Genomic DNA, 13,720 nt, shown 5'->3' with positions numbered 1-13,720 from the left:
TATGAATTTTATTTATTTCCTTTACATTTAAAATCGATTCCGTAGCATCCGTAGCTGAGAGTATAGAATCATGAAGGGACAAGTTATATTTTAATGTGCATTATTGTGTTTCGCTCTGAAGAGCGCCGTCTAGTGATATAACTGGGCAAATGAGACTGAAGATCTTATGTCTCAAACTGACGAGCGCAATTGTAGTTCGCTTTGAATTTTTAGGTTTTTCAAGAATCCTGAGCGGCGCTGCCTTATAATGGGCGGGGCGTATTAAATACCATCAGTTGCACTTCCTGCTCATCTCATTCTTTATTATCATAAAAAAATCCTTAGTGGTTGAATCATGTTTACGTATTGGCGCCTCTGTTTTTATAATAAAAAAACAACGAGACGAATAAGACATATTTTAACTGGTGATATTTTATACGCCGTGCCGGTAATGAGGATTAGTGATTTAAACCAAAATGAGATGGTTGTCATGGGATTTGGTATTACAGCCCAGTAATTTCACTAGCTATGGCACTATTACAACCGAAACACAATAGTCCTATCATATTACTGTTTTGCAGCAGGAAAAAGCGCCGCTGTGGTTCCCATCTAGCTAGCATCCTGTGTCTCCCTGGGGAACACGTGTCTTGTCGAAACAGGGTTGACAAGTCGCAATTGCGGTTCTGTAAGGAATGTCTTACGTAATAACAGATTCAAACTTTCACAAAGTTTTCTACAAGAAAGTCAAAAATCTATTATTTATTTCTTAGCTTGAGATTGGTTCTAAAATACGAACTTTAATTGCAATATCTGAGGCAGTTATGATTCCTTTAGAATTCTTTTTGATGTCATTTCTTATACTACTAGATACTACTACCGCTTCGGAAACAAATGGCGCTCTGAGAGAGAAGAAGCGGCGCAAGAAACTCTCCCAGCATTATTTTTTTTGCGCTCTTTTCAATAAAAATATACAAAATATTGTAATAATACAGTCGCTATAAAATAATCACAATCTAGTCCCAAGCTGTCCGATCATTTAGATATTCAGCAGTGGAGTAATAGGATTTACGACAGAGTCATTTTTTTATAAAACATTTAAATTTATTTATAGATAATGCCTGAACATTGCTGGGACTTTATTGTAGAAGTGTATACATTTACCCTTAAAGCTATTATGTATCTTATGAAACTGTGTGTTAAGAGTCTGTTTTCAAGGAAAGGCTATAATTCAGATGATAAATCAGCATAATCGAGTGATTTAAATAACTCCTGGACCCTGTAATACGAAAGGCGAATAGTTTCCAGGTTTGACCAGGTGGCAGAAAAATGAATATATGTGTGTATATATAGCTACATCTTACTTATTTTGTTACTCGAATTCATATGGAATGGCTCATTCTATAAGCGTTGGGTTGAAACTAAATGTAATAAAATTCAAATATTTTTCAAAATAGAATTCATAATCACTTATTGAACGTTAAAAACTATTCATTATAATACGTCTTACTCCGCATTTACCACACGGAGAGTTGTCAAGTGCTGTAACATCTGATTTTTTTATGTTTTTTAGTTGGGTTCCCGAGACAGAACTTGTCTTGTCACGGCATTCCCTAAGATATGTGTAAGGGAACCGATGACTGATCCATGCGTAATGCTCATGAACAGACGTTGCTTGTAGTGCTTTTGCCCTTTTCTTTGGGATTTTTTTTTTGTATATTGATAACATATAATACCAAATTGTTAATGTAGATTTAAAAGAGTGGCAACGATTTTATTCTCATGAAGAGGTGGTAAAATCTTTGACATTCATAAGCGTCATTTTGACCTATATGAATATATTATTTTTTTTGTTTTGATATTTCTTTGTTTTGATATTCCACCATTATTTTCGTCTTACTAATGTTTACTGCAAGACCCTTGCAGCTGCTTTCGATCTCGTGTCTCCGGAACAGCTCTTCTATATCTTCTCTACACACGTAGCTATGAGGACCGTGTCATCTGCATGTTTCAGATTAAATCACCGTGTTCCACCAATGCCCCATCCCTTATCCCAGGATTCAAGTAACTTCATCACTTAGTTAACTCCAATGGTTGTATCACTGCTCATCAAAACTCCAACTCAGTGCTCCACTAAGCATCGGTCGACATATTACATGTGATCTACTCTTATCTCAGTCTCATGCACCTCAGTATGAGTTCGAACAATTAGACCGTTCTCAGCGCAGACCTTCTTGAATTGTCAAACCATGACCATGTCATTGGGATTGAAGTTATAATAACTCTTCAAATAGATCTCTTCTTCACTTATGTTCATAGGGTACCAATAAAAATGAGCTTTACATAGATTAAGGTTACTTTATAAAAGCGTGACCTTTCAGTCTTTCCGTTGGGTCGAGTTAGTAAGTCTTTTGTTGGGCGATGTATATGCTTCTACAACATGATCCCAGAAAATGTACAAAACAAATGTGTTACGGAATTTAAAAGAATTGTTAAAAAACGTTTGTATGGGAACGGTTATTATAGCATAAACGATTTTCTTAATGATACCACGGACTGGGAATAAAGCGAACACCCTCAGGCTCTTTAATTATAAATATTAATTGTACGATATTAAATTGTATTCCATATTTTATATTAAAAAAAAGCCCGCTGAAGTTTCTTGCGCCCATTCTTCTCAGGTCTGAGGCAGTCTCTTTTGAATGGGTGGTAGATTTTGACGTTCAATAAGTGATTTTAAATAAAAATATTTGAATTTGAATTAAACCAATAAAAAAGTACTCACTATGCTATAAAGATGTTTTTACTTCAATAAAGCAAAGAAATACAACTTAGCTGGCCGAAGACTGGGATACTTTTTTTGTTGTGATTGTGACGCTTACACAAAAAGAAAAATGTATGGCTGTGGAAAAGAAGCTTAACCTAAGCCCGTTGAATAAGTAACCCAATTAAAAGTGGAAGTTGCTTCTATTAAAATATTTTAGGAGTTGAAAAACAAGTTCGTGGATTCATAGTGTCTTCTACACGTGAACAAGCGAAGATCGTTCAAGGCATTGATTTTCTCAAAATTGATTCCTTTAGAATTCTTGATAATATCATTTCTAACGCTACCACCGCTTCGGAAACAAATCGCGCTCTGCGTTTAGATTCCCATATCATCAGAGGTGTACGAAATCAGGCTGATGATTTGGGACTAACTCTTATTCTAAAAGATATCAGTCTATCACTCGGAAATTTAAAGTTACAGATAAACAAAATATACTAATTTTACACAGGAATTTTTAGCTGACCCACCAGTTTTGCGTGATTTGGATACACTTATAGATATATATAGGTCTGTTTGTTGGAAGGGGGTTTTTTTGTTGTAAATTAAATAGGTACACTTTTATCTTTTTGGTATATCTTGCCAAACTTTAACAGTTTGTTGGCAAGTTAATGCGCTTAGAAAACATTTAATTATGTGTACATACTTAACTACTACTTACTTTAAACTAAACTATTAGGACTTACAAGTAAACATTATTAGAATTATTAATATTAGACAAAAGAGAAGTTTTACCAATTCAACAGCGCATTTTTCATCTTAAATTTAACTGCATTTTTATTTAGTTTGGGAACACTCCTCAGCCACGCTGTCTCGTTGTATATGACTGGCACTACATATTCATTCAATCTTTTGCCGTAGTAATTTTTAATCTCTCCGAAATAGTTATGTTTTAGGAAATAAATGGTAAAAACCGCTTTGCTATTCTGTCAAATCACCATAGGACATACAGCTGGTTCATTCGTTATTTAAGTCCTTCACATCAAAATGCGATTCTCAAAGCAAGCCTCTGAACTTCATGTGGTATTTCCATTTCGATACCTAGTTGTACGTTCTTTTAAAATTCCTTTATAAGCTGGGCATAAGCCTGTAAACGACATATGAAGCCCTGGTACATGTCGTCTGGATGACAGGTCATTTCCATCGTTATTATCAAACACAAACTATTTACCACTACACTATATTTTATGTTTCCCTCGTACTAATGAAGTATTTGTAGGCGGCGAAAACTATGAGCATGTCATCAGGATATACTTCATAAAAACACTTCAAATAGATTTCTTCTTCACTTATGTTCGCATGGCGTGACCTTCCAGTCTTATTTCATGAATAAAAAAGTATTATACGTGCCTAAAGAAGTTTTAACTTCAATAAGCAAAGAAATACAACATAGCTAGCCTAAAACTAGGATACTTTTACCATTATCAAAATCTTAATAAATAGCTAAATGAATAGAATCAAGAAAAGTAAAACACCATTAAATTTTCTTATTTTATTAAATACAACAGTCACAAGATAACAATAGGCTTAAAGTAGGTATTTACAATAAAATCTTCTACCTACGTAGGTACAGCATCATACAACACACATACATTAATAAAAGCGAGACAATCTTATAGATAAAACAAGATATAGTAACTGAAAACCATACAGGTATAGATTTATTAAATGTTAGTAGGATTAATAATAAATCTATTAACCTTAATGGCTTCTAACGTGGCGAATATTCTCGATAAAGCGCTTTTTAAAGAAAAAGTCGACGAAATATGTCGCTTCAGTGAAAAGTTACTACATCATGATAGCTTATAATAAGGGAATATTTAATTTATTAAGAGATGGGCCGACCACTTACAACAGAACAAACTACGGAAGAGGTACTGACGTCAAGATGTCAATGACCGTTATTTTACCTCTTAAGCGACTACGAGTAAACGCTTACTAACGAACGACAGTTGTTGGCAATCAAATAAAAAAACACAAAATTAATTGCAAATATTAGAAAATCAAATTGGTTTCCCGCTTCGTTTTGTCAAGAGATTCTAATTCTATTCTTACCGACACAGATATCGAAGGTTTTATGTTTGATGCGTGCACTTGATAAAGTTTCCGCCATTCGAAGAAGGTTCGTCTCTTATCTTTCAGAAAAGGTTTGTACAGGAGCTAGTAGAAGTCGTTTACATGACAGGAGGTGTTCAAACATGCGACGTACTTTAATATTATCAGGTATTGTAAATGTGATGTTTCACTATTTTAGAATCGATTAGTCAGACATAAACAAGATCCACAGTCGGCCCATTACCCCTCTATATGCATTGTCATTTAGTCGCCCTAATACTAAACGAGAAACATATAAGAGGTGAAAAACAAATGAAAAACAACACAGGAAATGACTTAACGATAAATTATGTATTGACTAGGTTTTTCGTCATAACTTTTTTTTGGTTTTATAAGTTATTGTTTAAAGAGATAGAATAGAAAATTAAAAAAATAAAATTATTTTATAATTTAAATTTAAATATTGATTGAATAAAATACGAAAAACATTATAAATAATTGATCGTTACAGTGAAATTAAACCTAAGTAAATTATTATTTGCGGTAATAACAATTGTCGGTAACAATATGTGGAAAATTTCGTATGAAATTATATTTTAGAATTACACATTGCAAGGTCATTGAACAAATTAACCGAAATGAGCAAAACTTTATTTTAAATCGTCGACCAAGATTTCATATGTAGTTAGGTATTTTGTTTAATATTGTCAGACTAAAGGAATAAGTTACCTACTTATTAAGTTAGAAGCAGATAAGATTTTCAAGTGTTTTGCATAAATATTTTAAGTTTAATACAAGTCAACAAGAGTCATTCTATTTGCATATTATTGGTACCTCTATTTCAAAAAGTGTCATCAAGTTTTCATGCGGTTGGTCAAGTGAAAAGGATGCTTATATAAATGGAATAGGAGTTCAATAAGTAGTGCCACTTAATCTTCATTAAGATCACCCAACGTGGGCCCATTTAGAAGTAATTAACTTTAAATAACTTAAAAAGAATTTTAGAAGACGATTCACTCTATTGTTTATGCAAGAATTTAGAATTTATTTAAGTATTGGCAACGGCTCACATATTCCACTAGAAAATCGAGATATATACGAAATATTAAATTATTAGAATGAAATGATGATGAACTATTTAATACAAGTGAAAGAAGCCAGGAAAGACCGTGCAGATTGCGACAGTATCAAATCCAAGTCGTTTATCTTTGCCAACGCCAACTGAAAGACTTAACAACTTGATTTCTTAAGACTTCGAAGAGGCAGAAGCCAAGCCCCAGAAAGACAGGCCTGATTGTTTGATAATCATGTACTACATATGTACACATGATGAAATTTTGATAATTGACAAATTTAAGATAGAATAGACTCTACAGAAGAGTCTTCTGCTAAACCCCTCAAAGATAAGCGTACGCATAATGATACAGATAAAATTTTGAGTGATAGTTTACAAATTGAATTCTGCAGAATTTTATATCGCATGAAATTTCAAAAAGGTGCGCCATTGTAGTAATTCTGATAACGCCGCATGTGTTTATTTACTAAAGATTTGACTGTTTGTGTGATGAAATATCAATCTTAATGCTTATGCAAGAATTTTCTAGCTAACTCATTGGACTCGCGGAAAAGCGCGGAAACATTCCAGACATTTGCAAAAAATTTAGATTTCCTGCTCATAAATACTTTATTCCTTTAGTCTGATAATTGCCATATCGTTCTGGTAATTAGACTTCCACCTTGTAGGGGGATCCAGGAACATGGTCGTCTCCCCACTTTACGATAACAATGTATTCTCCCCTGTCCCTCACAACGTATGTGCACTCATAATTATTCTTTCCTTTGTGTTTCAGCTGTACTTCGTCGCACGGACCTTTGGGGCCGTAGATACCTACATATAGGATGTTGTTACCTGCAAACAAAATAAGGGATACCTTTGAATTTTACTCTGGGTTTAATACTAGTTGAGCCCTTATGTGACTAAGGCTGAGATCTATAGAGATATCGTAGATTTATACATTTTTAGATGCTTCAGTTTTCAAACCCGTCATTCCATACCGAAAACTGTTAACGATTTTTTTGCTAGCTCACCGCAGCTGCTACTGTACATATTTACATGTATCACGGCCCTAAATCTGACGTTTTCGTGTAACGTTGGAAAATCTGACGCTTTGCTCGAGTAGACAGCCCGCGAGCGGCGCGAACTTCCGTATAAAAGCTTCCCTTCAAAAAACAAGATAATTCCCATAAAAACATCAATTACCTGCATCTCCAGCTTGAACAGTGAATTGGTTGTGTTTGTTCAGATAGGCCTTCTTCAAACCCATGCCCTTGCTGATGACCTTAGAAGCATCCGACTTGAAGTGCGGCAGAACTGGACCCTGCTTTGCTTGAGCTGCCTTGGACACCTTCTGTACGGTCTCCACAGTGACTGACGAGGTCTCTTGTGCACCAATCTCAGCTAAGTTATCACCTGTGTTTATAATACCACATGTGAGTATAAGCCAGTGGGCGCTCATTTGCATGCTGGCTAGATTATGGGTATCACAACGGCGTCTATTTCTGCCGTGAAGCAGTAACATGTAAGCATTATTGTGTTTCGGTCTGATAGGCGCAGTAGCTAGTGAAATTACTGGGCAAATTAGACTTAACATCTTATGTCTCAAGGTGACAAGCGCAGTTGTAGTGCCGCTCAGAATTTTTGGGTTTTAAAGAATCCTGAGCGGCACTGTACTATAACGGGCAGGTCGTATCAATTACTGTCAGCTGAAAGTTCTGCTCGTCTCGTCTCTTATTGTCATGAAAAAAGCAACATCTACAAAATATTATGCGAACACCCTAGGAGTGTTTTAACTTTTGGAAGGAGCTGGGCTGGTTGGAGTAACTGGCCAATTCGCTCGCAAAATGAACCCAACTAAGTGGTTTAATTGAGCCTTCGTCACTTTGAAATAAATACAAGATTTTGTGCGATAGACAATGCGACATACCATCGAATATCGCTACCAGACCGCGTCCGATGGTTCGGTCGAACCAAATCCGATCATGTGTTTAGGATATTATAGTTGCACCTGTTTGGCGGCTGGAATAATCTTGTACAAGGAATCCTCGAATCTTTATAAGTAGTATCACTTACCAGTAGCTTCAATCTTGAACGGAGACCCGACAATATGTGCGCCGTTGTATTTGACACTTAGGTAATAGAAGCCAGGAGCCAGTGGTGTATATCGAACCTAAATGAATTATTATCATTAAATATTAAAATACAAACATGCACATATTTTTGCAAACAGCATAAACATGTCGTATACACTGAGAAGGGCTGCCAACCGTATGTAGTATACTCTGTAATCTATTACACTCATAGAGTACGCGAAAACACAATTTTTTTAAATATTTTGTATGGTAGAGTACGAACGAGCGTACGGGTCACTTGATGTTAAGTGATCACCGCCGCCCTAATTCCCTTGCAACGTCAGAGGATTCTCAGGAGCTTTGCCGGCTTTATAGTAAATAATACGCACATAGTATACACAATATAATAGACATGCTCAAAAATCCATTCTATTTACCCAAAACCATAAAACTCGGCGGTCTCAGATACCCAAAAGAATAATTAATAAAAATATTAATCTGTATTCATTATTTACTCTGTGTCAAATGAGACCATTCTACTTCATCCAGAAAAAAATGGTGGTACAATGAGTCTTGCTTGTTTGTGACAATAAGCATTTTTATGTTAAAAAATTACTTATGATCTAAACGTGATAGGTCGTGCTAATTACAAGGCAATGTCGCACAGGGTTCTCGACTGACCAAAATCCTGAGCGGCTTCGCATTTGAGCTCTTCGTTGTAGTACAACAACTTTACCAGTGGGACGGTCCTTTACACGGGATGCCGGCTAGATTATGGGTAACACAACGGCGTCTTTTTCTGCCGTGAAGCAGTAATGTGTAAGCATTATTGTGTTTCGGTCTAAAGGGCGCCGTAGCTTGTGTAATTACTGGGCAAATGAAACTTAACATCTTATGTCTCAAGGTTACGAGCGCTATTGTATTGCCACTCAGAACTTTTGCTCTTTTCAAGAATCCTGAGCGGCACTGCATTGCAATGGGCAGGGTGTATCAAATACCAACAACTGAACGTCCCGCTCCTCGTCCCTTAATTTCATAAAAATAAAACAAGTACAGCGCCCTTCAAACCGATATTCAAATACTCTTTACAGGGGAAGAAGACCATAGAAGGAGTGCCTATGGTTCTTATTCTGGCGTTCAGGAGACTTCTAAGCATACATATTGTCCAAAGAGGTAATAAGACACCTCAATCAAATATAAATTTTACAAATAATTTATTTTCATTTCTTCACACTTACTACATATAACTTAAAGTACAAAATTAACTATGTTTATTATATATTATTCAAGTATATTATTTTGTAATAAAATTCAAAATTGGTTTTGCAGTGAAATCAAAGAGTCCCCCTGAAAAAGGACCCCTGACCACAAAAATAGTTAAAAATATCTTCCGGGTCAAGATCTCATTTCTTGACAAATTAAGATCTCAGATATTATATAGAAATATTTTTATTTTTTCCAAATGTAAATCATACAGATTAATACGTAAGTGGTACTACTGAATAATCGGCGAGACTGGGCAAAAAAGGTTTAAAAAATCAAATACCTCAATCTGACTTAAAAAGAATATTATATTAACAAATATTTTGGATTTAGGTGCTCTTGATATCAATAAATTCATAAAATTGTAATATAGATACCACAAAAATACTTTAGACAACTTTTCACTTAAATTACAATGTGAATGTAATGCAGCGCCATCTATATTACGATATGTGAGCTTTGTGGCGTTGGAGATTAAACAATTTGCGTCAGTAATAATACTAGATTTCATTATATATAAAAAGATTACCAAATTCTATAAAAAATAATCCAATGGTTATATAAACATTGGATTAGTATTGAATTAAATATTCCTAGAATATTCTAGCAATAACTACTATATACAAACTTTCTAATCAAATCAAAATCACTTTATTCATGTAGGTCACGGAAATGACACTTGTGAATGTCAAAAAAATATATACCTTTAAAATCAAAGCTATATATAGTTAATGAACTAAATATTTTGATACCAATAATTTAGAGAAAAATGGTAACTTAGAGTATAACATTTTATATATTGTTATATACTTTTCTCATTTTTTTTACAATAATGGTATTAGCAGACGGGCTGTCTGATTTTAAAAAGATTCATGAAAAATTCATTTCATATAAATGAGTGCACGGCACTGAAAAATTAAGTGCAGTTATATGGTGAATTTTCTAGTTTTTTTTTTGCTAAGCTACCTTAAAAAAAAGCTACCTTAGTGAGTAAGATAGATATTCAAAATAGAGCTAGAATATAATTAAAATAGAGACACATTTAGAATTTTTTTCATGATTAAGAACATTGTATATTTAAAATTCCTATTTCAGTATTTAAGTAATAAGTTTTGAAGTAATTAGTCTTAAAAAAAATTACCAATTTTCGTTTAGTCACCTATACCATAACAATGGATATAATATGAATACCAAAATATACTAATTAGGTAGAGCTACAACGATACGACACGATTGAATGCCAGTGCCACCATTCATTGGTCGATTCAAAGTATCGAACGCTACAATTAATAATTACGAAACAGAATTGATGGTATAATAAATTCTGTTTCTACATCTGCTTATAAAATAACGATATAATAGTGAATTAATAATAATAAAGTTCAATCATTTTAATATTTATAAGGATAAGTTCAACTAAATAAATGAATTAAGAGACTGTTATTAAATGGTGGATTGTAAAAATGAACTTAACAAGTCAAGTATAGTATAATATGTACCCAAAATATGTAAACGGTAGTTAATGAAATATTTGACTTCAAGCGTTTAGCGAAACTACCGCCATCTGTTGAACTTTGATGTAAGCATAACACGCTGAACATTTTCGAATCTACTCTCCTATAAGTACTTTACCTTATTATTAACTGTCCATGGTTGTATTATGTAAGGAAAAATGACATATCAATAAAATATTATGTGATGGTATGATATATTATATATTTTAAAATAGTATTTTCATTGATTCACGCGAGTGTACCATATTTAAATAAAACACTTTTAAAAGATTAAAATGCGTGTAATTGTAACTGTGTTTTCGGACGCACTGATGTTTTTTTGAATTAAAAAAACAATTTAAGCATCCGGAGCTTTGTTTTGTATATTGAATGATATTGAACTGTCACGCTTGTTGGGGTAAAGTCGGCTCGAGCTATAGACTCACAATATACTAGCACACAGCATACATCTATAGTTACTGTAACCGATTTTTATTGACAAGTCGTAAACAGTCAGCCACTCAGCCACCTCCTAATTATTTTTAATATTGAACCACTACATAATTGACACAATGACAAATTAAAACTGGTCACGCATTATTGGCCTGTCGCGTAGTCTATGGCTAGAGTCAACAAAGGTAGAGCGATCACTCTGATCAAAATTGACCAGAGTAATTTAAACACAATTACAATTAAAAATTTCTTTATGAATAAAGAACAAGAATAGTTATTCTATTTCGTAGTATTAACCTTTTGGCAGTGAAAATATTTTGGTATTTTTTTGGTAAAATCATTTTGTTATGATATATATTAGAGAAGTTTACCTTATAGCCTTCTTCCACTTCGGTGCAATCCATAGCGACCCTGGATGGACCATCCATCGTGACAGCCAGGATGCCAGCTCCAGCGTTACACGTGTTGATAATCAGGTCCGTCTTCGCACCTGCATGAGGAACAGATCATATTATTACTACTAGCAGTTGTCTGCGCCTTCGTCCCTTAGATCATATATACGTCTAGACTGTGACAGCTGTGAAAGCGTCGAGTAGAATTGAGGTTGACTGTTATTTTTTTATGGAATAGGAGGACAAACGAGCTGCCCACACCCTCTTGCAACACCAGAGGAATCACAGGAGCGTTGCCGGCCTTTAAGGAAGGTGTACGCGCTTATTTTGAAGGTACCCATGTCGTATTGTCCCAGAAACACCGCACAAGGAAGCTCATTCCACAGCTTTGTAGTACGTGGAAGAAAGCTCCTTGAAAACCGCACTGTGGAGGACCGCCACACATCCAGATGGTGGGGATGCTATCCTAACTTGTTGCATGTCCTGCGAAGGTGGAATATCGGCGGCAGGGGTCAGGTTAAACAACTCTTCGGAACACTCCCTGTGATAACTGCGGTAGAAGACACACAATTAAGCGACGTCTCTACGCAACGCCAAGTGATCCAGCCGTTCACAGAGCACTGGGTCCCCGACAATTCGTGCTGCTCTGCGCTGCACGCGGTCAAATGGATCGAGCTGATGGGGTGCTCCAGACCAGAGATGACAAGAGTTAACAGAGTTAACCTCTATTTTGAGCGATGCACGCACACTGACACAAAGTGACACACAAATAGCGAGTGTAAAACGTAGTTTGTCACGCACACTAAAGTATTAAACCTGGCCTGTTTTAATCGGTTGTCTAACAGCAAGAGGCTCTATCTATAAGTGTAAGTTATCTCAGCTTCATCCATATAAATATATCTAGGAAGGATTATTTAATAATTTCACGGGTTTCAATTAATGTCCAGGATCCTTATTTAGAAAAACAGCCTGAAGGTTGTATTGCCTAAATGAAAGCCAAAATTAGTGCAGATTTTTTGGGAAATAAACCGGGAAAACCAATCCACTAGACACAAGTAGTCCCTCTGGGCTAAGCTTTAATAACAAAGAAATTAATTTCGAGAAAATAAAAGCCTTAATGCGTTTATGCCACAATATCTCAATTATAGTAGAGAATTAACTTCTACAATTTTTTTTATTATATATAAGAAAATAGTACTCCATTTTCTCCTTTTCATTGTTGCTTTTTCTATTTATAATTTAAGATGCATGGAAGTAATATTTGTAACCCTATGCGAAAACATGTAAATGGTTTTTTTTCAATCTATATAGAGTTTTATTGAAGTAGGCGTTACTTTGCGGAAATACATAATTATACAAATGATTTAATGTAAAAATAAGACTGAGTCTCGATTAAATCATTTTTGGCGTGACATCACGTCCTGAGGATGCCTCGTGTAGTTGCGAAACGCGTGTCGAATTGTTTAAAAACAAATATTGGCGGAATTAACACTAAAGAAAACTTAAATCATTTGTATCTATATAGAGTTGTTTATATAGTTCATTTGGCCGTGAATGTTTAGTTATTATTAATAATTAAATTGAGTACGTCTTAAGTATTGCTCAACCTAAAATAATTTTTTTCTGTTTCTGTATTGAGGTAAGTATACTTTAAGCATATCAAATTAAGATAGTTCTTAAATCATTCTCGGTCTATACTTCTATACGCTTAACTCTCCTTTAGGTGACATATCGTGAGTAAGCTTTGAGAATAGTACTTTGGCTAGAGTCACGTTTGTAAAATTAGAATGTGTATCCATACTAACCTGTCTTCACGTTTCCTAGACCGGGCCCGTGACAATGTACCGCAGCTGGGTCAGCGTCATCCTTACCGACCTGAAGCGATATATGTCATTAAAGAAAATACTTAAAATTATAATCTTGTTATACTATAACAAATTAGTTAACGTGGGGTAAATAGCTCAGCTATCGACCTTATAACTCAATAGATTCCTATCCTATTCGCAATGCAAACAGTTCAGTCAACGACAACTGAGGTTAGCGGGTGCGGAGAACTGATCGCTCATTGGTCAGGGTACGATCACAACAAAGCGTTATTGGTCAGTCAATAATCACAATCTGTGCACGTAATTTTT

General features: G+C 34.8%; 1 protein-coding gene across 4 annotated transcripts in view; it reads right to left on the bottom strand.

Moving 5' to 3' along the window:
- Window positions 1–4,277: 4,277 nt before the first annotated feature.
- Window positions 4,278–13,720, bottom strand: part of LOC126970137 (filamin-A) — a 128,040-nt gene continuing 118,597 nt past the window's right edge. For all 4 annotated transcript variants that reach the window (XM_050815877.1, XM_050815878.1, XM_050815876.1 and 1 more), the window contains 5 exons: window positions 13,391–13,460; window positions 11,565–11,683; window positions 7,986–8,082; window positions 7,116–7,325; window positions 4,278–6,764 (listed from right to left, as the gene is read on the bottom strand). In XM_050815877.1, the coding sequence (XP_050671834.1) occupies window positions 6,580–6,764; window positions 7,116–7,325; window positions 7,986–8,082; window positions 11,565–11,683; window positions 13,391–13,460 (681 nt within the window). In that variant the 3' untranslated portion in view covers window positions 4,278–6,579. The remainder of the gene's footprint in view (window positions 6,765–7,115; window positions 7,326–7,985; window positions 8,083–11,564; window positions 11,684–13,390; window positions 13,461–13,720) is intronic.

The sequence above is a fragment of the Leptidea sinapis genome, chromosome 20 (assembly GCF_905404315.1).
Source record: "Leptidea sinapis chromosome 20, ilLepSina1.1, whole genome shotgun sequence".
In the NCBI taxonomy this organism is placed as follows: Eukaryota; Metazoa; Arthropoda; class Insecta; order Lepidoptera; family Pieridae; genus Leptidea; species Leptidea sinapis.
The sequence above is the reverse complement of the archived record's forward strand: the minus strand, read 5'-3'. Positions and strand labels throughout refer to the sequence as shown.